At 42.8% G+C, this 25,774-nt stretch overlaps 2 protein-coding genes and 1 long non-coding RNA gene across 7 annotated transcripts in view; 2 read left to right on the top strand and 1 right to left on the bottom strand.

Moving 5' to 3' along the window:
* gpsm2 (G protein signaling modulator 2) overlaps window positions 1-5,644 on the top strand; it is an 18,962-nt gene extending 13,318 nt beyond the window's left edge. For all 3 annotated transcript variants that reach the window (XM_086071715.1, XM_086071707.1, XM_086071724.1), the window contains 10 exons: window positions 715-838; window positions 1,062-1,177; window positions 1,270-1,425; window positions 1,496-1,604; window positions 2,696-2,825; window positions 2,928-3,004; window positions 3,092-3,274; window positions 3,371-3,533; window positions 3,623-3,813; window positions 5,053-5,644. In XM_086071715.1, coding sequence (XP_085927841.1) covers window positions 715-838; window positions 1,062-1,177; window positions 1,270-1,425; window positions 1,496-1,604; window positions 2,696-2,825; window positions 2,928-3,004; window positions 3,092-3,274; window positions 3,371-3,533; window positions 3,623-3,813; window positions 5,053-5,253 — 1,450 coding nt within the window. In that variant the 3' untranslated portion in view covers window positions 5,254-5,644. The remainder of the gene's footprint in view (window positions 1-714; window positions 839-1,061; window positions 1,178-1,269; window positions 1,426-1,495; window positions 1,605-2,695; window positions 2,826-2,927; window positions 3,005-3,091; window positions 3,275-3,370; window positions 3,534-3,622; window positions 3,814-5,052) is intronic.
* Window positions 1-25,774, top strand: part of LOC147180257 (uncharacterized) — a 124,188-nt gene that overhangs the window by 26,959 nt on the left and 71,455 nt on the right. The window lies entirely within an intron of this gene.
* On the bottom strand, window positions 4,951-25,774 carry wdr47a (WD repeat domain 47a). Of its 3 annotated transcripts, none has more exons than XM_086071693.1 (17): window positions 25,568-25,774; window positions 23,226-23,395; window positions 23,077-23,160; window positions 22,886-22,970; window positions 20,944-21,075; window positions 20,681-20,857; window positions 18,778-19,289; window positions 16,874-16,991; window positions 14,512-14,693; window positions 12,711-12,956; window positions 12,567-12,630; window positions 11,072-11,232; window positions 10,811-10,980; window positions 9,772-9,942; window positions 9,551-9,682; window positions 8,593-8,811; window positions 4,951-5,363 (listed from the first exon to the last, which is right to left on the bottom strand). In XM_086071693.1, exons 1-17 carry the CDS (start codon window positions 25,586-25,588, stop codon window positions 5,359-5,361), a joined length of 2,649 nt encoding a protein of 882 aa, XP_085927819.1. In that variant the 5' UTR covers window positions 25,589-25,774; the 3' UTR covers window positions 4,951-5,358. The 3 variants fall into 3 exon arrangements, with proteins under 3 accessions (XP_085927819.1, XP_085927806.1, XP_085927813.1); XM_086071680.1 differs by lacking the exon at window positions 4,951-5,363 and adding an exon at window positions 7,473-7,855 and having other exon boundaries at window positions 25,568-25,771; XM_086071687.1 differs by lacking the exons at window positions 4,951-5,363; window positions 25,568-25,774 and adding exons at window positions 7,473-7,855; window positions 25,395-25,561.

Below are 25,774 nucleotides of genomic sequence, written 5' to 3'. Positions count from 1 at the left end.
ATGAAAACCAAAATGAAAATTCCCAAACTATAACCCTGGTGGAAACACATACCAAACGGTTCGATAACACGACTCAAAGGCACAAATTCTTCCCAATTTGTGTGAAACGAGTTATTGGAATAGAATTCAATCGCAACTTTCTTCTGTTCTCATTGTAAGCGTGTACACCACGTACGCACGGCACCACACTGCTCCCAAGAGGCCAAAACGCGCAGGAACACCCAGTATTTGTTTTGTAAATACAGCAGTTTGAGTGTACTTTTATTTCTTTCAACTTTTTTTCAGTTTAAGGATTCACTGAATTTCCTTTTCCTCAAAAGGCTTTTTTTTTTTTTTTGCTCATACCAACACATTTTCACATGACAGCACATTAAGTCACCAGACTTGTGAAAATAAATAACATAAGATAAGAAAAATAAATATGATAAAATGAAAAAATGAAGAATGAAAATGCAAGAGGCTTGAATTTAGTAATGATATTTATAAAGTTGTTATACTTGACAAAAATAATAGTGTTCAAGAATAAAGTGTTCAACGTGAAGGGATGATCATAGTTTTGAGTCGTTGAAAAAATATTAAGTTTCAATCAATTAATAATGTTTTTATTAATCGTGATTTCAATGACAATCAAAAATGATCATGATGATCATTTTTCCCGTAACCGTCGGTCACGCTGCATTTCCGATGTGTGAGACGTCCGTCGGATTCTTTCAGGGCCAATTTGGAGCTCGTGCAGGAACTCGGTGACCGGGCCGCCCAGGGTCGAACCTACGGCAACCTGGGTAACACTCACTACCTGCTGGGGAACTTTCGTAACGCGGTGGCGTCTCATGAACAGGTGAGCGTCGGCGCCGCCGAAAAGCCGCTCGTCTTGTTTGCAAAATGGCCGGCGAAAAGCCGCTCATCTTGTTTTTAAAATGGCCGCCGAAAAACCGCTCATCTTGTTTGTAAAATGGCCGCCGAAAAGCCGCTCATCTTGTTTGTAAAATGGCCGGCGAAAAGCCGCTCATCTTGTTTGTAAAATGGCCGCCGAAAAACGAAACCTTTCCATCGGTCTTTAGCGTCTGCTCATAGCGAAGGAATTTGGCGACCGCTCCGCGGAAAGACGCGCTTACTGCAACCTGGGCAACGCTTACATTTTCCTGGGAGAGTTCGACGTGGCAGCGGAGCATTACAAGTAAGGTGACATTTCCCACGCGTCGCCAAAGTTGCTTCCAAGTCAAAGCAGAAATCCGCGGGGCTCGCTCTTATGTCAACGCGGCGTTTCAGGCGGACGCTGCAGCTGGCGAGGCAGCTGAAGGACCGCGCGGTGGAGGCGCAGGCGTGCTACAGTCTGGGCAACACGCACACGCTGCTGCAGGACTACGAGAGAGCCATCGACTACCACCTCAAGCATCTCATCATCGCGCAGGATCTCAACGACCGGTACGTGCGCCGGCGAGGGCGAGCGCGGCCGCGTCTCCGGCTTTGACCCAAGTGCCGCGCGTGCGTGCAGGATTGGCGAAGGTCGAGCGTGCTGGAGTCTGGGGAACGCTCACACGGCGCTCGGCAACCACGACCAGGCCATGCACTTTGCCGAGAAGCATTTGGAGATCTGCAAAGAGGTTGGTCGCAATTCGCGGAAACGCAATTCGTTAAGCTGCGCGTGACGACGAAACAAAAGTTCAAGATACAACAAAAAAGGTCACTCGTGTTGTGCAAGAAAGTAAATAATTGTCAAACAACTCTTCGACCTTCCTGCTTCTGTGGATGATTTAAAATGAAAGAGCATGTATGATATTGACAATGATGAAATCAAAAAGAACATTTTTGTTATAATTAGTTTGTTTCAGTGCGTTTTATGACAAGATGTACGTTTTTATTTATTTTTTGTTAACAAAAATATATTTTTTTCAATTAGAGTTTGCATTATTAGGTTATTTTTTGTTGGAGAAGAGAAAGAGTTAAGAAGAATGAAGAAAAATTAAGACTAAATAAGAAGAATGAATATTGAAGAATCAGTATTTAAGAATGAAAAATCAAGAAAAAATAATTAAGAATGAATAAAAGATGAACGAAGAAAAAACAAAGAATGATAAAGAATTAAGAATGAAGAAAAAGAAGAATGAATATTGAAGAATCAGTATTGAAGAATGAAGAATCAAGAAAAAATGCAGAATTAAGAATGAACAAAAGACAAATGAAGAATGATGAAGAAAAATCAAGAACTATGACGCATAAAGATGAAAAATAAAGAATAAATAATGAAGAAGAAAAATAAAGAATGAAGAATTATAATGAAAAAGACAAATGAAGAATTAAGAATGAAGGAAAAAAGAATGAAGACTCAGGAATTATGACGAATAAAGAAAAAAGAATTAAGAATACGAAAATGAAGAATGATGAAGAAAAATGAATAATAAAAAATGAAGAAAATAAAGAATGAAGAAGAATCAATAATTACGACGAATAAAGAAAAATCAATAATTAAGAATGAAGAAAAATAATTAAGAATGAATATGAAGAATGGAGAGGAAATGAAGAATGAAAAATTAATAAGAATGAAGAAAAATAAAGAAGAATTAAAAATGATGATGAAGAATAATGTTTTTGTCACGTACACGAATTCTGACCTTTGCGTTTGAGCCATCTCAGCGAACGACGAACGATTTGTCAGCTGACAATCCTAACCGCTTAAACTCTCGTTGCGTGCCAGACCGGCGACAGGAGCGGCGAGTTGACGGCGCGCATGAACGTGACGGACCTGCAGACGCTTTTAGGTCTGAGCTACAGCACCATCGACTCCACCCTGTCCGACAACAGGGACACGGACGACAAGGTGCAAGGTGAGCTCTCGGGACGCGCCGCGCCAACGACGGCGTCGCGTGGCGAGCGGCCGCCATCAGCGCGTGGCGAGCGGCCGCCATCAGCGCGTGTCTTGGTTGCAGGTGCGAGGCCGAGGATGGGCAGGAGGCGCAGCATGGAGAACCTGCAGCTGATGAAGCTCACGCCTGACAAGATCAACGTAGGAAACACTTTTTGGGGGCGTTTCCATCGGCACGCGCCGGTCCCTGCTCGACGCCGATTCCAAGCGAGTGTTTATGTTGCGCAGGGTCCGAAGTGGAGCAGCGACATCCTGAGCAAGCCCGACCTCGCCAAGAGCTCCTCCAAGTTGTTCTTCGTCGGTCGCCTGCGCGGGAAGAAGTTCAAAGCCGGCGCAGGTTCCGGCAAGGTCCTCCAGGACGCCAGCAACACTCTGGACAGCGGACACGCCCCCTCGCTCGGCGCTCACAAGGTGGGACACCGCGCGCGACATCACCCGCGCGCTCGCCATCACCCGCGCGCTCGCCCGTGACGTTCGGCGCTGACCGCTCGCCGCCTTTCCGCGCAGCGATCCGGTCCCGACATGCTCGGGGACGAGGGCTTCTTCGACCTCCTCACTCGCTTCCAGAGCAACCGCATGGACGACCAGCGCTGCTCCATTCGGGAGAAAGGCAGCAGCAGGTTGTCGCTAAACGCCGGACCGCAGTCTCCGCCCAGGATCATCAGGAAATGTCAGTTTGGCGTCTCAGAAAAGAAAGAGGGAAAAAAAAAAAAAGAGGTAAAAATCCATTCATTGAATTCCTCCTCTCGTCCCCGGCAGCCGTTTCCGAGTCCGCCGACGTGTCCGGCGCTCCTGGCCGGCGGCGAGAAGACTCCTCGGTTGCGGGCGGGAGCCTGCCGGGCCTCAGGCTCAACCAGAACAGCAACCGGGCCGTGGTCAGCCACCTGATGGCCAACGCCGACAACGGCGAGCCCGATGAAGATTTCTTCAACATGCTGGTCAAGTGCCAGGTGGGTGGAGTCTCGGCACGATGCCAAATTACAACTTCAATACCGCCGTTATGTGGCTCAGTACTGAAGGGATACAAAAGCAAAGACCTAAAACGTGTACAAACGAGAGAATCCGAGAGGATGTAAGTGTCTGTTCTGTTTTTGGATTTTGTTTTATGGAATCTTTTTTTTGCTTGTTTGGAATTTTTTCCCCATCATTAAAAAAAACTAACAGAAAAAAACATACTCTGAAAAACAGAAAGTAACTTCGGAAGCGTATTAAATCCTGACTAATTCTGAAGAATTTTTGGGGGAGATTATTTTTGTGTGTGCAATTTTTAAAAAAAATCTTTTTGAATATTTTTTTGTTTTACCAAAGAATTTGTTTGTCTTAAAAAAAAAGATTCCAAAAAACGGCAAAAAAATCCTAAAAACGGGGTATTATAATTTATTTATTTTTTAAGAACAGATACAAAGATATTTATTTAAAAATATATATATTAATATTTATTAGTATTTAACTCATTCACTGCCATTGACGGCTATAGACATAAAAAATTCATTAGAATTATTTCTATTAGTTGAACTTTTTTTTTTAACTTTTGTTAAGATGATGAAAACCTAGATTTTTTTTTATTGTACATTTAGAACATATATAAAATTTGTAATTGTGAGTTAACTAGTGAAGTCATGCGATTAATTACAATTTTTTTTATTGTAATTGTATTAACTTTAATAGTTAACTCACGATTAATCACACATTTTATATCTGTTCTAAATGTACAATAAACATTTACATTTACTAGGTTTTCATACTCTTGTTAAAAAGTGGAAAAAAATGTTAAACTAATAGAAATTGTTCAAATGAATTTTTGACGTCTATAGCCGTTAATGGCAGTGAATGAGTTAAAAAAAAAAAGGTCGATGTTTTTCAGAGTATTTTAATATAATTAAATAAATAATAATTTTAATATAAAACAGGGGGGAAATGACTAAATATAAAAAAAAATCTGAAAAACTTAAAATTACTCAGAAAAAAAACAACTAAAACAAAACAAAGCTCCCCCCAAAAATTAGTCAGAAAAACAGGATTTTTTCCAGGTGAATTCAAACAATAGCATTAAAAGAAAAAAAAAAAAGAAGATAATTACCAGTCGCTTATTTAATTATGGTATTTCATTTTTGACGGCAAGTTCTGCTGCTGCCGTATTTTTCTATGACGTGGCAGTCGTCTCACTGGATCTTTCACGCGGTCTCCAGGGGTCGCGTTTAGACGACCAGCGCTGCGCCCCCCCCCCGCCTCCGGCACGCGGGCCCACGGTACCGGACGAGGACTTCTTCAGCCTCATCATGCGCTCGCAGGCCAAGCGAATGGACGAGCAGCGCGTGGCGTTGCCCTCTTCCTCCTCCTCCTCTTCCTCCTCCGCCGCCGCCGCCACATCGAAGGCCAACTCCAACTGAACGAAGCACTTCCTCCTCCGAAACCCCCTGAAAGGTGTTTACACCGCCTTGAAATTTCGAATGGCCTCAGCCGGCTTTCGTAGAGCGCGTGGGAAAACTCTCAACTCAGCCTGCACAAACAGCATCAGGGACAAAATGTTTTGAAACCTCCTTTTTCACTCGTGTCATTATTTCACTTTGTGTGTTATTGTTTTTAAATATACGCGTGTTTGTACTTTGTGCGTCTCTTAACTGTCGTGATGTGATTTTGTGGTTTCTTTTACTGCACATTGGCAAATCATTTTACAAATACTTTTTCCAGTCATGTCTAAAGAATGATATCAACCCGTGTACATAATTAAAACTCCTTTGTACTTCATTTGTAGAGCAATTAAATTTCTCTTGTGGCTTTTTCTTGGTTTTTATCCAATGAAACACATTCACGCTTCATTAAAAGACACTTTATTGAACGTAAAATCAATCTGTTAGCTTGCATTAAATCAAATGTCTTTTTCTAAACGTTATTTTAAGAAAACAAGTAGCATTTCAAAACATCCTATTCACTGTACATGACAGAAATAAATATGCTTGTGTTAGTTTGGTGTTATTTGCTAAAAGACGTGAGCATTAAAAACATTTTGAAAATAAATCAGGAGGATCGAACATTTTGCGTTAAGACAGAAAAGTGCTTTACATTTTCAAGAAGTGAACACAATCCCAAATACTGGCTTCAAATAAATATTAACGTTTCTATTCACTGTGCATACAATTAGTAAGAGTAACGACCGGCCGCTCTGGTTTTGACCCGAGCGCAGCAACAACAAAAACAAAAACAACAACGAGAAACAGAAGCTCGTCTTCCCTTTGGAAAACTGCCTCAACAATCGTTCATTGTTGATCACGGCTCCTGCAAAAAATACTGAGGACTCAAATGGACGCATTCGGGTCGCAATCGAGTCGGGAGGCGACAGCGGAGACCGTCCAAGTTGAGATTGGACACGCCCCCAAACCGTCAACAGTTTCGCAAACCAAAACGTACGCTTTTTCCCAAAAACAGACGACGACGGCAGCTGGAGGAAATGAAATGTGAAAACATGTCATGTGATCAACTCAAGAAAGGCACCATCACGGAAAACAACGTCCGTCCTGTCAGTCAAAGCGCATGCGACCTGGTGGGACGTGCGCGCGCGCTTGCACGTGCACGTGCGCGTGCACGTGCGCGTGTAATGAGATGCAGTGAGGAACTACGCTACTAGTGAGGCAAAACTCTGCACTTCCTACTATGGAAAGCCGTTGGAGCATTTCGTTGATATCTTAAACATCCCGTTTAAGTTTCATGCACTAGTATGGCAATTCAATGCACTAGTATCATGACTGTCTTACTAGTCTTAGTGTCATTTTTGGCCAACTCGTACACAATTAAACCTCAATAGCAAGTTACTGGGCTGCACTAGTAACACTACCAGGCCTAACTAGTCATGTGTCATATACTAGTAGACTCCTGGACCCAACTAATAGCACCAAAATGCCCACTACTAGTAACATAGTTGTTATACAGTAGTGAAAAAAAAAATTACTAATACATGTGAAATCCTGTACTAGTACACATTTTGTGCTTACTAGTAGGACAATTGTAAAATTGACAAATTATAAGTAGGGAATTTTGGTGCTACTAGTAGGATCCAGAACTCAACTAATAGCACCAAAATGCCCACTACTAGTATTCCAAAGTTGTCCTACTAGTGTGCAAAAATGTTATACCGTAGTGAAAAATATAACAAATATATGTGAAATCCTTGATATTCAGCTTAAGGTGCATGAACTAGTATACTTTTTGTGCTTACTAGTGTCAATGTCAAATTATCACTAGGAATTTTGGTGCTACTAGTAGTATCCACCAGGAGGCTACTAGTGTGTGACCTATACAGTAACTATTGGTAGGTCCTCGAAGTGCTGCAAGTGCCAGATAGTAGTTTACTATTAAGGTTTAATTCTGCACTAGTAGGACAAAAAAAAAGGAAAAACAGTCCGAGTAAGATAGTCGTTCGACGAGTGCGCTGAATTGTGTTAGTAGTAAGCAGAGGTGGCAAATCCAGGTCCAGAAAGTAAAATCCGTGCCACAGTTTAGTTTTAGCCGTTAATGCTAGCTAGCTAGCTCCCTAGCAGGTAAACGAACACCTTGGGAGCTAGCTAGGTAGCTAGCTAGCTAGCTAGCACCTGGGGCTAAAGCCAAAAACTGTGGCAGGGTTTTTCCTTTCTGGACCTGGATTTGCCACCTCTGGTCGTAAGAGAAAACTCATATTACTAGTACATGGCGCTTAAGCAGGATATTGAAGATATGGAATGAATGCTGAAAGCGAATTTCCATAGTGCGATGCTGTGCTGTATGCGCTTTTGCTGCGTTGCTAGTTTATGAGCATTGTGGTTTCCTATGATGCTAACTGTTATGTTAGCGTGTGTGTTTGAGGTACGCGGCGGCGTCACGGGTTGTGAGTCCACAGCGTGACGGTGCGGTCGGCGGACGAGGACAGGAAGGAGAGGTCGTCGGTGTGCCAGCGGCACTGGATGACCTTGTCGCCGTGCTCGCCCACCACCGTCACGGGAAGCTGCTTGGTCAGGTCGCCTGAACGCGCGGGAATGAAAACAAAAACAAAAAAACGGCAACATTTTTACAGCCAATAGGAACAGCTTTCAAAAATTGGAAGCAGGTAACAGTCGTTTTTGGTGTGCTTCCTCACAAATGGCATATTATCTGTCTGTCTGTCTATCCAGCCATCCGTCCGTCCATAAAATCCATCCGTCCATCTGGCCGTTCATCCGTCCATTCATCATCCATCCGTCCGTCCATCCATCCAACCAGCCATCATTCTATCCATCCGTCCGTCCATCCACATATCCGTCCGTCCATCTATCTATCGTCCGTGCGTCCGTCCATAACATCCATCTGTCCATTCATCTGTCCGTTCATCCGTCCATTCATCCGTCCGTCCATCCATCCAACCAGCCGTCCGTCCATCTATCTATCCGTCCATGTGTCCGTCCATAACATCCATCTGTCCGTTCATCCGTCCATTTGTCCATCCATCCAACCAGCCGTCCGTCCATCTATCTATCCGTCCATGCGTCCGTCCATAACATCCATCTGTCCATTCATCTGTCCGTTCATCCGTCCATTTGTCCATTCATCCGTCCGTCCATCCATCCATCCATCCAACCAGCCGTCCATCCATCTATCAATCTGTCCATTCATCCATCCATCTGTCTATCCATCCGTCCATCCACTTATGCGTCCATATATCAGTCCGTCCGTCCGTCCGTCCCTCCATCCATCCATCACGTCATATTGTGCGGCCGACTGACCTTGCAGGTTGGTGACTATGACTTTGTTGTCGTAGGATCCAGTGAGCAGGTAGTGTGCGCCGGGGGAGAAGCGGACAGAGCGCACGTCGCTGGCGTGCGGCCGGTACACCTGCACGATGCGCCCGCCGCGGATGTCGTACAGCATGCAAGCGCTGTCCTCCTGGCCCGTGGCGAGAAGGCGCCCGCTCGGGTCCACCGCCACCGAGGCCACGGGGCTGCCTGAGGGGGACGCGGACGCAGACGGACGGACGGACGGTCACGCGACATGTCAGCAAAGTGCATCAAGGTTCATCGGAGTATTGAAATCAACTTTTGTGTCCATGTGCTGTTGATTCTTCGAACGAGACAGGTCAGGGTTGCGTTAATTAAAAATGTACCAATTAATTAAAAATCTGTTTTAAAAAATGTCAGTGTTTTCCAGGGAGAGCAAATACCTTTAAAAAAAAATAAAAATAAACAAACAATCAAACAAGTGTGTATATTTTAAATGTTTCATTTTATTTTAAGATTAAAATGAATATTTATTAATATTCATAATTAAATGAGGTCATGAATAAAAAACATATCAAAATGTTATAAGTACACACAATATTTTAAATAGTAATATAGTAATTTTTTTAACATTCATAATTATTTTTAATAATTGTTAATCATAGATTAGATTTTTTTTTATGTGAAGAAAAATATATGCAAAGTAGTTTAGATTTTAACAGTAAAATAATGTCTATTGTAATACAATTATTAATTGTAATCAATATATTGCTTTTGTAAAAAAAATACAGGACCTTGAAAAAAATAATAGCATTAAAAATTGCAGTTATGCAATATTGAGGAGGGAAACAATTTGCAACGTGGTTAATTTTCCAAATTGTTCATTCCTATACAAAAAAAAAAACTAAGTGTTGCGTCCCAATTCCCGCAAAACCACATGAAGAATGCTTTCCAAACGTCGCCGTACCTGAGCCGTGGAAGGCCGTGCCCACCACCCGCACGCAGGTGGGCACCCTGAGGTCCCAGAAGCGCACCGTCTTGTCTTGGGAGCCCGACGCAATCATCCAGCCCCCCCACGTGTAAAGAGACAGAATGTGACCTGCAGACAAAGCGGCCGTTTGGATCGCGCGGCCAACGGTCGTCCCGGTCTGCTCCGCCTCCTGCTCCGCCTCCTGCTCCGCCTCTTACCCGTGTGTCCGCTGAGCGCGTGCAGCCCTTGGCCTCGCTGGCAGTCGGTGGTGTAGATGTTGCAGTCTCCTGCTCCGGCGCTGATCAAGATGGCCCCTCCGCTTTCTGGACCCTCCATGAAGGCCAAGTCCCTGATGGTGCCGTCGTGCATGCTGAACTCCAAGTCTGGGCCTGCGGGGAGGCAAGTATCAATCTATTTATTTATTTTTAAATAGCCAAATAGCAATATAGCTAAATATCTATCTATCTGGCTAGCTAGCTAGCTAGCCATCAATCTATCTATCTATATGGATAGTTAGCTAGCTAGCTAGCTAGCCATAGATCAATCAATCTATCTATCTATCTGGATAGCTAGTTAGCTAGCAATCAATCAATCAATCTATCTATCCAAATAGTTAGCTAGCCATCAATCAATCTATCTATCCGGATAGCTAGCTAGCTGGCCATCAATCAATCAATATGGATAGTTAGCTAGCTAGCTGGCTAGCCATAGATCAATCAATCTATCTATCTATCTATCTGGATAGCTAGTTAGCTAGCAATCAATCAATCAATCTATCTATCCAAATAGTTAGCTAGCCATCAATCTATCTATCTATCCGGATAGCTAGCTAGCTGGCCATCAATCAATCAATACGGATAGTTAGCTAGCTAGCTGGCTAGCCATAGATCAATCAATCTATCTATCTATCTATCTATCTGGATAGCTAGTTAGCTAGCAATCAATCAATCAGAAAAGCTAGCCAGCAATAAATCAATTAGTCAATCAATCAATCCATCCATCAGAATAGCTAGCCATCAATCAATCAATCAATCAATCAAGCAATCAGGATAGCTAGCCATCAATCAAACAATCAATCAATCAATCCATCAGAATAGCTAGCTAGCCATCAATCAATCAATCTATCTGATATCTAGCTAGCTAGCTAGCCATCAATCAATCTGGATAGCTAGCTAGCTAGCTAGCCATTTATCAATCAATCAATCAATCAATCAGGATTCTTCCACGTTCGTGAACGTGTTTCAAACGCGCGCTCACCTGTGGCGTTGCAGGTCTCGGCGCTGAATGGCAGAACTTTGACGTATTTGTCGTTGGATCCGGTCGCCAGCAGCTGCCCGCAGTGGCTCCAGGCCACGCAGTAGATGGAACCTTTGTGGTGTTTGTTCCTCTTGAAGCGGACCACCGGCTCCTTCGCTGGACTTGAGCCGCTAGCAAAAGAAAGGAATAATAAAAAATAAAAAAAGGAGAAATAATGATTATGTGGTAAAGTTAAGCTATTTGTGTGAGCGCGACAGTCACCTGGTGTCGCGCGTTTCCGGATAAGCGCAGACGCGCAGAGTTTTGGAGTTGGAGCCGACCGCGTAGAGGGCGCCGGACGGGTGGAAGGAAACGGCGCGAACAGCCTGAGTGTCCTCCAGAGTATGCACGGGCACAAACAGTCGTTTTTCTTGCTCGCCATCCTGTAAAAAAAACAACAACACACAAAAAAAAAAGACGTCTTTTGAAGTGACCTCAAAATGAAAGCAGCATGTCCTCAATGCCACACGTGACAGTTACGATGACAGTTACGATGACAGTTACGATGACTTGCTAATAATCTGCTAAGCCTTATTAGCCTCATTTGTACTCGGCTGTAAATTACTAGCACAGTTTTGCCTAACGGTGATAGCCAGCTGCTATCCTGAGCTCACAACAGTTTCTGACACGCACGTCACTCACCAGACCTTTTAACTCATTCAAACCCAAGAATGTGTAAATACGTTTTTTAATACTTTAATACTTCACTCCCCAAAAGGTTTGTTTTGTTTTTTATGCAAGAGCATACAGAAGGCTTTGCTACAGCTTCTTACATGAAATGGCGATTTAAAGCAACGGTAGTTATTAAAAAAAACAGTCAGCAGGTGGCAGCAAAGTATAAGAGATCAGCCAGGGCCATGTTGCAAAAAGGCTCTTTTTGTCAGTGTTTTCAACAGGAATGTGAATATTAATGAAACTTAGCTATATTCCAATGCTAATTAATGCAAAATGGAACAGATACGATTTTGTTTTCCTGATGAAAGAAGAGACTAATCTTTCTTTTGGAAGGTTCTATTTTTTTTTTATAGCAATAGAACACAATATTGTGTGGACCTTGCAAAAGTTGTCAAAATCCAGTAAAACAGCCAGGAGCAAAGGGGATTGCTTCAGTGGAAATGACTGGGGGTGAATGAGTTAAAGCCACACCCACTCTAAGTCACAGAGAGGTATTATAGTGTGGAACATGCGGATCGTGACCCCAAGTGCACTTCACATGCACAATTTGTTGTTTGAGGATGGAAAAACAATCACCTGATTAACCGATGGGATCGCCTAAAACTGCACAATAGCTGCAGCCCTTACAAAATGTAAATTCAATTGAAATAAATAAATGCAAGTGAATTAAACTGCGCAATAATTTCAACTGTGGCTCTCCTTTCCCACATGCAGGGACATCACAGAAAGCATACTAGCGAAGCTGATTAAAACGAGTTACAAAGTGTCGTTTTCTGCGATGGACAAGTAGATACAATAATCCAATAATTGACGCAGCTTTCAAAGCAAACATGGTGAAGCAGCTGCTAGGCGTTACGCTGCACACAGATGGAATGAGTTCCAAGTCTAAATGCTTTTAAGTCTCGGTTAAAAATGATGCCTTGCCTTCCAATGTACGAAGAGTCAAATAGGGAAGCAAACTGAGCTGCTTGGCGCAACCCACTGACGCCGCGCAGCGCTAACGAACACAAAGCGTGACGTGTCCATTTTTATGTAAACACACCTCTTTACTGCGGGATAACGAGCCCGGCGAGTCACCGTGTGGACCCGCTTTGTGATTCTGCACGCTGTCGACAAACACACACAAAAACAAGTCTTTCAAATGTCTCGTCTGTTTTGAGTGTGAAGGTCGTGACGCCGCACCAACCTCTGTGAGGACACGGGAGACTCGTCCGGGGGCGAGAGCGGACGCTCTCCCGCAACGGCGTGCTGCTGCGGCGTGCTGCTGAGGGCCCCGCCGCTCCTGCTGGGTTCGGGGCTGGCGGAAGCGGGGTTGTTGTTGCACTCGGAGGCGGGCGCGTTGCCGTTGCCGTTGCACTGCTGGGCCAACGACTTCACTTCCTCTCCTAAACTTTCCATCCCCACGTTGAGCTCCTCCAGCTTCTGGATGGACCTGATCGCAAACGCACACACGTGTCACGTTCTGTGCCGTAGACGGGATAGCGAACGTCACGACGTCATTATAAGCCTTTAACAAAACAAATATTGGAGCGCAAACAGGTCCAACATGTAAACGACGCGTTCCTCTGCGAAGAATTATTCATTACTTACTGTGAGAACCCATCTCCAAATACAGTATATTGGTATCCTATTATATTTGACTGCCCCCTGGTGGCCAAGGCCACAAGGACCAGAAATTCAGCACAATGTTCATTCAAGCAAAAAATGTGTAGAAAAAAAAACAAACGAAAAATACGACCTTATTCTCTCTTACGACGTTTTATACCGACAAAATATGTCTTTCTTCTTGTAAACGTTTTTGTTCAATACAATTTTATAACCAGATACATTTGATAACATTTTATTCTCACAACAATACAACTTTTTGTTGCCCAAAATAATTAGGGCTGGGTATGGATTCAAATTAGATTCGATTTTTCCCAATTCGATTGACTAGTTCAATTCAATATTGATTAATTATGGAACATAAATTCTTCTTAAATATCAAGGACATGATTTAAAAAAAACATTAAATTTAAAATTTTGCAGAGACACTAACTGGTTAAATGATTTATCTATTAATGAATACAAAACGTGTTATAAGTGTTCCACAAACATTGACATCAGCATGGATGAGATGAAAATGTTTTCAGAATTCTAATTCAAAAATTGTAAATACAAATGAAAGATTTTCTGACTTGTCATAAAGTGCAATAAGTCAAGTCTTTCATAAATGTGAGAAAATACTTTTAAATCCATGTGAACGGTGAATTTCAAGAAAACAGTAGACTTAAAGTCTTCAAATGGATACTTGACTCATTTAGCCATTTTCAGGAGTAAAACGTGAATATTTTGTCGAGAATTAATTTGATAATGTCTTTATTTATTTTTTTTATTAAAAAACATTTTTGCCACACGCTGTGGACTAAAAATGACATCGCAGATGCTCAAAGCTGAGATAACAACCAAACACGGCTCACCTGTTTTCTGGGTTTGGTCATGTGACGTTTGCAAACTGAGCCCTGAGCACGTCTGATGTCATCTTTAGTCGATAGCAAGTGGAAAAATGCATTTTTAAAAGTATTCGTTATACATAAAAAATTATGAATAATTATCGACAAAATATTATCTTCTTACTGCTGAAAATGGCTAAATGAGTATCCCTTTAATTGCTATAGTATTTGGGGGTCTATCGTAGTTGCGTTTGATTGGCATTAGGGTTATGAACATTTGTAAAAACATGTCCCCGATATCAATTAAGTGGAATCGAGAGAAACAGCTGACTATGAATAATGCAGACACACTGAAGTCATTCTCTGGGGAAATGTAATAAAAAGGTTTTGGCGTGTTAATGACCACGCGTGATGTGACGACGCTAGACAGCACAGATGGTGCATTGTGCATGGGGGAGGTGAGAAAAGTCCCCCCCCCCCCCACCCGCCCTTCTCGTCTGACAGATGCTGAAAGACGACAAGCCGCACCCTCTGCGTTCCTCTTCTTCTTTGTACCTGTTGAGGAACTTTTCCGTGAGGCTGTGCTGCAGGTCACCGGGCGGAGGCTCCTGCTGCACGCCGCCTTCCAGCAACATCTGCTTGTACATCTGCCTCTGCTGCTGCTTCTGCTCCAGATGCTGCTGCACGCGGAGGCGCTGGCGGTAATACTCCTCGTACTTCTCGGTGGAGTCCAAGAGCTGCAGGTTGGAGCACAAAAGGGGCATGCGGGGGGCGGGGGGTGTGCCCCAAAAAAATCGTTTCTCATAAGAATCGCGATTCTCATTTATTAGCATTCAGAATCGATTTTAAATGTCCCAAAATCCATTTGATTTCAATTATTTGATACCGTCTTGCCCTTGTTTGTGTGCGCCTTTTTTGGGAGTGCTGTTCATGTTGTACACGATTTGGCCACTTTGGGGCAGTGTGGTTCCGCGTGTTCTGATCTACTGTAGCCACATTAGGAAGTAGGAGGAAAAAGTCCCAATCAAGTTATGCTAGTAAAAGTTGTTGAGTAAATGCCGGCGAGTGATGTTAAGATGCTTTTCTATATGCATTCTTGAAGCATTTTGTATGAATAGCCGTTCTTTTGAGTGACAAAAGTGCCACGAGTAGCAAGCTAATTAGTGAGCCGGACTGCACATTATAAATTGAAGCAGAAATCCTTGTCAATCAAATCATTTGGGAGTCAAAAATCGATTCTGAATCGAATCGCAGACCCCAAAATCGGAATCACATGGAATCGTGACACAGTCAAAGATTCCCAGCTCTGTATACGACACACAAAAGGATTGGTTTAGGGATATATTGGAAAGAATGAAAACAGGCCGCTTGGTCACATAACGGAAGACAAAAGAAATTTTAATTTACTGAAAATCAGACTCTGATAAAAATGTCTTAAAAATGAAAGATCACGTTCAGTCATTTATGCTATTTTAGAAGACATAAATACATTGGAAGATACAGTAAGTGTTGAAAACGTGCAGACCGAGACCAATTTAGTCATGAATTGCTGAGCTATGGCGGGAAACTCTTTTTCACACCAATTGTCCAGTGTTGTGGGCGGGGCTAAAATGGGACTAGCATGAGTCCCCCCCTCCCTGCTATACAAGTGCCCCGTTTCATCTGTGGCTATTTGGCGCAATGGCCACGTCCTTATCAATAATAATCTCAAGCTATGCCCGTCATCTGAAAAAAGACATCTTCCCTGAAGTGTTTTGTGTTATTGAGGTTACAAACTACAACGTCTCTGCCATGTGCGTGCGTGCGTGCGTGCGTGCATGTAGCATGTAGCAAGATAGCGGCGAAACAAGCAGCATTGCCGCCACATAAACACGTGCCTAACTACACTCAAATATGGCTCGGGAGATTTTTAGACCGTTTAGCCACTTTTGGCTAAAACGTTTCATGACCGAGTGCCAACCCCAAAAAGGTCCCATAAACTCCATTTGTGTTTTTTTTTTTTTACTGATGCACATCTTCAGGAAATGTGCCAGTGAGGGTCCGAAGTAGACAACGAACAACGATTTCGATCAAGATGTCAACAAAAGCCCGGCATGACATTTTGAATGTTATGTGCTTGAAGCTTGCAGGTGCCCGTCAACCTTGCAGAGGGAAAATGACTCGTGTTGTGATTAAGCTTCGTCTTGTGTTAACTTTCTGTTACCATCTCTTATGTTAACGGGTCGGTTTCGACCCGTGTCTTAAATCAGCTGTAAAATACAGTAAAAACAAGTAGATATCATCCAATTTATTTCTCATCTCTTGGTTGGGCTTCCTTATGCATGAAAATATTAGTTTTAATGTTTTTGGTGTGGGCTTCTGGGCCTTTTTTTGTCAGTATACTCTTCGATTTCAATTTTTAAAAAAAAAGGTAAAATAAACACCAAGAGAATCATATAAATAAATAAAAGGTTGTTGTGTTACCTGACTATTACTGGGGGCTATTAGAAAACATCTCTTAAATTCATTTGTTTTATTTATTTATTAATTTAAATTTTATTGACTATAGTAACATCTATGGTGTTACGGGTCGATTTCGACCCATATATATTTACTTCAAGAAAAATGCAAAAAAATGTATTTTTTCAGCAGTAGAACTTAAGCGGAGTCTATATTTAGACATCCAGTGCAGGAAAGACAACACGCCAGCTCCTCAGCAATGCATGATGCACGACAGTCAACACAAAAGTCATCCCTTGCATATTTGGGCTTCACGAGCATCCATCATTTCCAAGTTTTCTGCTGCACTTTCCGTAATGGCCTCAAGATGTTACCTCTAGACTGAGAAACAAGCTTTGTATGCAACATTAGCAACTATAAACATTTTTTTTTTTGGGGGGGGGGGTGTCAAGTGCTTGCAGTAAGTTTGGGGATTTACCTCGTTCTTCTCAGCAGAGGCGTCTGGTGGCGCGTCCTCTCCAGGAGCAGAAGCGGGACGCGAATTCTGAGCTCCGCCTGAAGCCATCATTTTGTCCACGGGCGTGTCGGTCCTCGACCTACAACACACGTAACGGACACACGACATCTCATAAGCCAGCGAGGAACTACATTGTTCTCCACCTTCATCGAAGATTTTTTTGTTTTTTATAGATTTTTACAGTACTTTACAGGAATGTTCAAATTTCAATTCAGCGTTTCCGATTGTATATTAGCATTAGGGCTGAGAGAGAAAAAAAAAAGTCGGATAAGCCTGCCTCGACGCTCCATCGGAACCATGTTTGCGCCGCCATGCATGTTTCTGCACTGACTTTTTTTGCAAACGCACACAGTGGACAGGAAGTTATTGAACTCATTGAATTTATTGAACTCGTAGCTAACAGGCAGCTCCACTCGTTTATTATTGAACTATTGTTGAAGCATCGTCTGCAAATGACTTTTAAGACACTATTACATGTGTAATGTAGACATAATGATGTTTGTGTGAACTAAATGGTAGTTAGTGCTTGTTTACCTTAAATAGGTAATCTAATCGCTAGCGCACTAATGCTAATCGCGATTGCTAACAGTTTAGCATTTGCACATTTTTTTTGCGTTTAATAATGCTGATGCACACAAGATAAAAAATAATTAGTAGTAGTAGTAGAAAATTCCTATTTTAATTTATATTGATGTTTTTTACATTTTCAGTACAGTACAGTATTTAAACAATAAAAAAATACTTTACCTTTTTTGTTGTGGTGTGATGACATCATGGATGAAAAATGCTACGTTGATGCTATCTTTAGTTCAGTGCCGAGTTTGTTTGTTTTACATTGGGCATATTGTTAGACTACTAAGCGGTCCTTGCGTGCGTTGTTTGTCAGGCACGTTGTTGAACAGCAAAGGGGGGTCCTCGTGCCAGTATTTACAGAAGTGGTCACGGTAGTTACAACTGCGAAATAATCCTTCCTAATCCCACTGTGGTTCGTAGCACTGTTGTCTTTCTTTTGGCTCATGGCGAAGAAAATTGTCGTGGGAAAAATCTAAATGCACTCGCGAGTATGGAGCACCTTCGGGAGTATTCCCGATCTGACTGGAAATGAGCAGTGCATCGTCTCAATTAGCGCAACGTGAGCGCTCGGCTACCGCTCGGCTACCGCTCGGCTACCGCTCGGCTACCGCTCGGCTACCGCTCGGCTACCGCTCGGCTACCGCTCGGCTACCGCTCGGCTACCGCTCGGCTACCGCTCGGCTACCGCTCGGCTACCGCTCGGCTACCGCTCGGCTACCGCTCGGCTACCGCTCGGCTACCGCTCGGCTACCGCTCGGCTACCCGTTTTCAAGGTACGTTCGGTTTAGCTTGCTTTGCTTGGGTGTTCCAACTCCGAAAATGAGTTCAAACTCCGAGGCATTTTTTTACTCAAAATTTCTGCTTGAATTCCGAATTGTACGAGTTCCGAGACGTTCAAACTCCGAGGCTCCACGTTGTATATGTGAACTAAATGGTAGTTGGGGTTTGTTTACATTAAATGGTACTCACTAGCGCGCTAATGCTAATCACGACTGCTAACTGTTTAGTATAGGCAAATTTTGTTGGCGTTTACTAATTCACATGTTCAGAAGATAATAAATAATGAGTAGTTATATCCGCTTAATTCAACTCATGTTCAACCCTCGTGGATTAACAATAATCGATTTGAAAAGAGTCAAAAGTGAAGTTAACATTAAGCTCGACAAAAGACATTGAGAATAATAGTTAGATTGAGTTTCACATTTTTGCTGTTTAAAATATACAAAACTGTAAAACTACATTTACAAGAGAGCGCAAATTTGCATGCAATCGTAGTCGAAAGTTGAACTTACGTTTCTGGCGACTCCTCAAAAATGCTGTGGCAGTCGGAGCTCTCCATCATGAGGCTCCTGCTGAGGTTCTGCCCGCCCGCGCCAGGATAGTGGAAGCTGGCAAAGGAGTGAGACATGGGCGAGAGGCCTTTACCCGGCGCGACCTCGCCGCCGCTCGCTCGCTTATCCTGGTTGGACAGCCCGTAGGACAAGCCGTCCAGAGCCGGGTTCAAAGAGCGCGACATGTAGGTGTCGGCGGACTGCGGCCGCCGCAGCGGCGAGGACGGATACGGAGACAGTTTGCTGATGAGCGGCGTGAGCAGGTCGGCGTAGCCGGTCTTGGCCGGTTTGACCAGGCGGTCCACGTGGATGTTGAGCTGCTTCTGCTCAAAGGCGCAGGAGAAGACGCTGTGGGCCAGGTTTTGCATCCAGGACAGCAGGGACAAGTCCACGTCGTCGCAGCCGTTGCCGCACAACATGTCCACGCCCAGCAGGACCTCGCTCTCGGTGATCTCTTCACCTGTTGCCTTGCTCTGGACACAAACGCATCGCACAGCTGATTCAGCAACCTTCCTTAAATAAAGAAAGTCTTCCTATTTTGTACCGTCCGTCCCCCGCCAATACAGCAACCTTCCCTAAATAAGAAAAGTCTTCCTATTTTGTACCGTCCGTCCCCCGCCAATACAGCAACCGTCCCTAAATAAGAAAAGTCTTCCTATTTTGTACCGTCCGTCCCCCGCCAATACAGCAACCGTCCCTAAATAAGAAAAGTCTTCCTATTTTGTACCGTCCGTCCCCCGCCAATACAGCAACCTTCCCTAAATAAGAAAAGTCTTCCTATTTTGTACCGTCCGTCCCCCGCCAATACAGCAACCTTCCCTAAATAAGAAAAGTCTTCCTATTTTGTACCGTCCGTCCCCCGCCAATACAGCAACCGTCCCTAAATAAGAAAAGTCTTCCTATTTTGTACCGTCCGTCCCCCGCCAATACAGCAACCGTCCCTAAATAAGAAAAGTCTTCCTATTTTGTACCGTCCGTCCCCCGCCAATACAGCAACCTTCCCTAAATAAGAAAAGTCTTCCTATTTTGTACCGTCCGTCCCCCGCCAATACAGCAACCGTCCCTAAATAAGAAAAGTCTTCCTATTTTGTACCGTCCGTCCCCCGCCAATACAGCAACCTTCCCTAAATAAGAAAAGTCTTCCTATTTTGTACCGTCCGTCCCCCGCCAATACAGCAACCTTCCCTAAATAAGAAGTCTTCCTATTTTGTACCGTCCGTCCCCCGCCAATACAGCAACCGTCCCTAAATAAGAAAAGTCTTCCTATTTTGTACCGTCCGTCCCCCGCCAATACAGCAACCGTCCCTAAATAAGAAAAGTCTTCCTATTTTGTACCGTCCGTCCCCCGCCAATACAGCAACCTTCCCTAAATAAGAAAAGTCTTCCTATTTTGTACCGTCCGTCCCCCGCCAATACAGCAACCGTCCCTAAATAAGAAAAGTCTTCCTATTTTGTACCGTCCGTCCCCCGCCAATACAGCAACCGTCCCTAAATAAGAAAAGTCTTCCTATTTTGTACCGTCCGTCCCCCGCCAATACAGCAACCTTCCCTAAATAAGAAAAGTCTTCCTATTTTGTACCGTCCGTCCCCCGCCAATACAGCAACCGTCCCTAAATAAGAAAAGTCTTCCTATTTTGTACCGTCCGTCCCCCGCCAATACAGCAACCTTCCCTAAATAAGAAAAGTCTTCCTATTTTGTACCGTCCGTCCCCCGCCAATACAGCAACCTTCCCTAAATAAGAAGTCTTCCTATTTTGTACCGTCCGTCCCCCGCCAATACAGCAACCTTCCCTAAATAAGAAGTCTTCCTATTTTGTACCGTCCGTCCCCCGCCAAATAGTGTTAGATTACTGTCGGTCTCCACCTGGCAGAACTCCACACAGCACTCGTAGAGGACTCCTTTGAGGAGCAGCTGGAAGAGGCGATCCCCGCTGGCTTTGAAGCCGGCCTCACTCAGCTTCCGGTCCGCCGGGATGAACTCGGCCACCATGACGCAAGCCTCCTCGAAACACTGCACCCGGGCCGTGCTCGGGTTCCAATCCTGATAAGGTGGCGGCAGTGAAGTCGCAAGCGATTCAACCACAACGCAAGTCAAACAATTATTATTAATTTTTTTTAAATGATGACCTTAAATTCGGCGTGGTTGGTGAGGCGGGGCAAGGTGAGCAGCAGACACAGTTTGCTGTAGTCGTCTTTTGAGGCGCAGAACTCCTCCAGGGTGTGCAGACACTTGACCGCCTCCTGCATGGTGAACTCCAACTAAAAAAAATTTGAATACATGTTGAAGCGAGGAACAATACAATTGAAGGTGGGATCTATATTTGTGTTTGTTGGTGCGCTTTGACATTTCTCTTGCATTGTCTCAATAAATGGGAAGTCAACCTTGAACATTTCCTGACAATAATATGTTATGTGTGACCTCACTAGTTTTAACATGACATTCTGATTAATATTACATTTGTGGAATATGAGTTATGAAGCAAAATCCGGCTGTTTTGTCCATCTCAGGGGGCGGCCATTTTGCCACTTGCCGTCGACTGATGATGACATCACAGTTGCTCAGGTCTCAGTTAACAACCAATCACAGCTCACCTGTTTTCTGAAGCTGTGCGAGTTGTGATTGTTGATTGTGATTGGATTTTGCTGCTCAACTCATATTCCACTCATGCAATATTAACTCATTCACTGCCATTGACGGCTATAAACGAGAAAAATTCATTTGAACTATTTCTATTAGTTTAACTTTTTTTTCTTCACTTTTGTTAACAAGAGTATGAAAATCTAGATTTTTTTTATTGTACATTTAGAACAGATATGAAATGTGTGATTTATCGCGAGTTAACTTGCGAAGTCATGCGATTAATTACGATTAAAAACTTTCATCGCCTGACGCCCCAAATTATTATTATTATTTTTTAATTCATTCACTGCCATTGACGTCAAAAATTAATTTGAACTATTTCTATTAGTTTAACTTTTTTTTTTCACTTTTGTTAACAAGAGTATGAAAACCTAGAGTTTTTTTATTGTACATTTAGAACCGATATAAAATTTGTGATTAATCGTGAGTTAACTCGTGAAGTCATGCGATTAATTACGATTAAAAACTTTAATCGCCTGACGCCCCAATTATTATTATTTTTTTTTAATTTATTCACTGCCATTGACGTCAAAAATTCATTTGAACTATTTCTATTAGTTTAACATTTTTCCCCACTTTTGTTAACAAGAGTATGAAAACTTAGAGTTTTTTTATTGTACATTTAGAACCGATATAAAATTTGTGATTAATCGTGAGTTAACTCGTGAAGTCATGCGATTAATTACAATAAAAAAAATGTAATCGCCTCTTGCCCCAAATTTTTTATAATCTTTTTTTAAAATGAATATATGGCAGTGAATGAGTTAACTAGAATGCCGTATGTTGACTAGTGGGGCTGCATAGAACATATTATTGTCAAAATATTTTGGGGGGGAAATTAATGGGAAAAAAATGAAGGTCAGAAGCCTCAAAATGAAAACGATGGACGTACTATCAAAAGCGTACACTGCGATTAGATTCTCTCGTGCTCACAGATGCCTGAATGTTGCGACCTCATCCTGTCACCACGCACACGCTGCGCCGCGCTGTCACAGGCTGCAGCTACACTGTATGTGACAGCGTGGTTGAACCGGTTAACCCAATTTACACAAACGAGCGAGTTAAATAAAGACAGATTTGAGTGAAAGACAAGAACAATGTAGACAAAAAACTGGAAGCGTGGCTTTATCAGGGGTCATGCACGACGTTATCGGCAAAAAAAAAAGATGTCTTTTGGAGCACAAATCTTTTGTCCGCATGAATGAAGGTTATTATTTTACAGCCTTCTGAATGAGTTCAGGGCACTAAAAACGACTCTACATTATTTACACAGCAGTTAGTGATGGGCTGTAGCTTGTAGCCTAATTGCATCCGAGTGCTGACTTGGAGAAAACACTTTGTGCAAAGCAATTTCGAAAGTAAAATGAGCTTGACACTAACGTTGATTTTTTTGGAGTCATGTAGCACAACGTTGTTGTTTTTACGTACATGTTGTGGCTCATCCTCAGCAGACATGGCATTATTCACACACAGCGCTTCCAGAAACTTCTGCTTTAGGACGATGTAGCGGAACCTGAGATTGGACAACGAGTCATCGTCACGTTTTGATCCCATCGACAGCGTGTTTTTATTTACGCCAACACTGACTGATAAGTAAAAAACGTGCAGTTGCAACATGCCTCTTTTTGTCAAACTTCTCCATACACTCCAAAGGCTGAATGAACTGCAGGACTTCGTCCCATTGGCCATCCAGCACCAGTTGCCTAAAAGCAATCACAATAGTTGACAAGTATGACGGGGGGGGGGGGGGGGTCGCGATCGAGGCTACCTGAGGAAGAGCATGTCGTCCGAGTAGAGGCCGTTGATGACGCCGCTCTCCTTTTCCAGAGCCAACATGCTGATGTGCATCTTCCTGGAGTGGAGGAAGTCCAAGATCACCTTGATGATCTCCACCTCCTTCACGTTTATGGTTTCCTCTTCTGTCATGGTGGCGACGCGCTGCAAAATAGCAAGAGACACGCTGTAAATCCACAAAAGCACTGGAACAAGACAAAAGATAACAATTCTGCACAAAATGTGGAATAATCATGGCTCCTTCTTTCTTCAGTTCACTCAAATAGCAAATCTGAAGTTTGTCTGTAACTCAAACTTTAGCTTGTAAGAAAAAAAAAGAAAAGAAAAAGAAAAAGAAAAGTGACCAGGCGACGGCTCAGGGAAAAAATTTGGGGCAATTGTGAAGGTAAAACTATAATTAAATGAAGACTGGCTGTTTTAACTCAATTAACTGCCATTGATGGCTATAAACGTCAAAAATTCATTGAAACTATTTGTATTATTATTTTTTTTAATCCGCTTTTGGTGAAAATTTACTTTTCTACATAAAATTTGTGATTAATCGCGAGTTAACTAGTGAAGTTGTGCGATTAATTACGATTAATCACCTGACGCCCCGAATTTTTTATAATATTTTCTTTCTTTCTTTTTTTTATTCATTCACTGCCATTGACGGCTATAAACGTCAAAAATGTATTTAAACTATTTCTATTAATTTGACATTTTTTTCCACTTTTGTTAACAAGAGTATGAAAACCTAGAATTTTTTTACTGTACATTTAGAACATATAGAATTTGTGATTAATCGTGAGTTAACTAGTGAAGTGATGTGATTAATTACAATTAAAAACATTTAATCGCCACATTAAATTTTTAATATATATATTTTTTTTTATGGCAGTGAATGAGTTAAGCATGATAATGCTAAAATCTTTTCCCCAACTATATTTAAGATCCAGTTAAGGGCCAACATTCAATTGTGTAAATTCCTGCTTCACCCCAATGAAATTTTGCAAACCTACTTGAAGCAATGTGACAATTGGCTGCGTTGTTTGCAGAAATCCAACTTCAAACGTCTTTAAAATCCTCCATAACAAATACATTCCGGAAAAACAATGTATATTCTCCTGCTCACATTGCTCTTCTGGCCAAAAATGTTCCATTTGCACCAATTATGTCAAGTTAATAGGGCGAGTGACACTATTTGAAACATCAGTCATTTTGACACGTGAACTTTGAGAATTTTGACCCATGCGACCTTATTGTGGATACAGCATTTTCTAACTAAAACTTGTCAGCCAATCAGAGAAGGCGAATGAATCGAAAGGGTCTTTAAAAGCGTTTTTGACCAGGTTTCTCCAAAACTTTCCTCAAAAAGCCAATTTTTTTTCCCAACACAAAAATCACATTTTCTCCGAAAACCCATCATTCAATTTTCACATTTTTTTGATGCGTTGAAGTGATAATTCGTCAGCATGACCTGACAACTGAACTGTCAGCATTGACGGACTGTCATTTTCGGGGACGACTTTTGGGATGAAGCAGAGAATCGACCAAGTGACAGACAGCTCCTTAAACGCAATCAACTCAAAGGCCAACCACTGCAGACAAAAAAGATACACGCTACATAGTAATTGATTACAAAATGACTTGAGAATTTTCCAATTTGATTGATTTTGCCACAAAGATGTAACTCACCAGTCACATCATTAGATTAAGATAATACTTGTATGAATGAGTAGAGCATCATTTAATTACCCTTGCACGACTACTACCTCGAATAATAATCATTAATCAACCGTGAGTGACACGTTGTAATTTAACAGTATAATAATAATTATTCTGTTAAATTGCTGTTGATTATTATTCCATTTCGATAATAAATAATAATAATAATAATAATAATAATAAATCAGGTGAATGAGGACGACGTTCAGGCCAAACATTTGCGAGTGTCTTTGAATAACAAGGGGACACAAACAGAATCCGAAACATAACAATAATATGAAAAAAAGTCGATGCTAGGTTAGCATGCGCAGAAAGCGGCGGTTAGCAAAAAGACATAAGGAGATTAGGCTACTTGTTAGCATGACACGCCGAGCGCAGATGTCGGATTACAGCCAAAGCAGCAAAATAGGAGCTCATATCAAGATGGCTAATTTACCAGGAGCCACTAAACGGGGAGATTTGACTAACTCTCGCCGGGCCGAGGACAGGAGGAGAAGCAGGAGGAGCAGGAAGGCGGCATCATCATCCGCTCGTTAGCCGGGCGGGGTGCTCTGTTCCCCGGCGACAAGCGACGTCAGTAGTTGAGGGGCAGCCGTGAGAAACACTCACCGTTTCGGAGGGAAAAAACATAGGCTGAAAACACAGCCAGCCGCGTCTCCGTGACGTCAGCACACGCCGTCACGCCGGGGAGCGCTCGGTGTCGGTTTCTTGTTTGCCTGGAGGCGTCCTGTCCGCCCACCGTCACGTCCTCCTCCTCAAAGCCGACTGTCACCCCCCTCCTCTCGGCTTGATGCATGCGCGGCCCCGGCCCGGCCC

The sequence above is a fragment of the Leptonotus elevatus genome, chromosome 1, assembly GCF_054856555.1.
Source record: "Leptonotus elevatus isolate MCC_2025b chromosome 1, RoL_Lele_1.0, whole genome shotgun sequence".
Taxonomy (NCBI): domain Eukaryota; kingdom Metazoa; phylum Chordata; class Actinopteri; order Syngnathiformes; family Syngnathidae; genus Leptonotus; species Leptonotus elevatus.
The sequence above is the reverse complement of the archived record's forward strand: the minus strand, read 5'-3'. Positions and strand labels throughout refer to the sequence as shown.

What these genes read in the sequence shown, in the direction of transcription:
- wdr47a (XM_086071680.1), bottom strand. Translation starts at nt 25,588, where the DNA reads ATGTTTTTTCCCTCCGAAACG. An exon ending in TTTGAGGAGTCGCCAGAAAC is followed by an intron (nt 16,992 to 18,777) that starts GTAAGTTCAACT and finishes CGTGTGTTGTAG; the next exon opens with GTCGAGGACCGACACGCCCG. An exon ending in ACGGAAAAGTTCCTCAACAG is followed by an intron (nt 12,957 to 14,511) that starts GTACAAAGAAGA and finishes GTTTGCGATCAG; the next exon opens with GTCCATCCAGAAGCTGGAGG.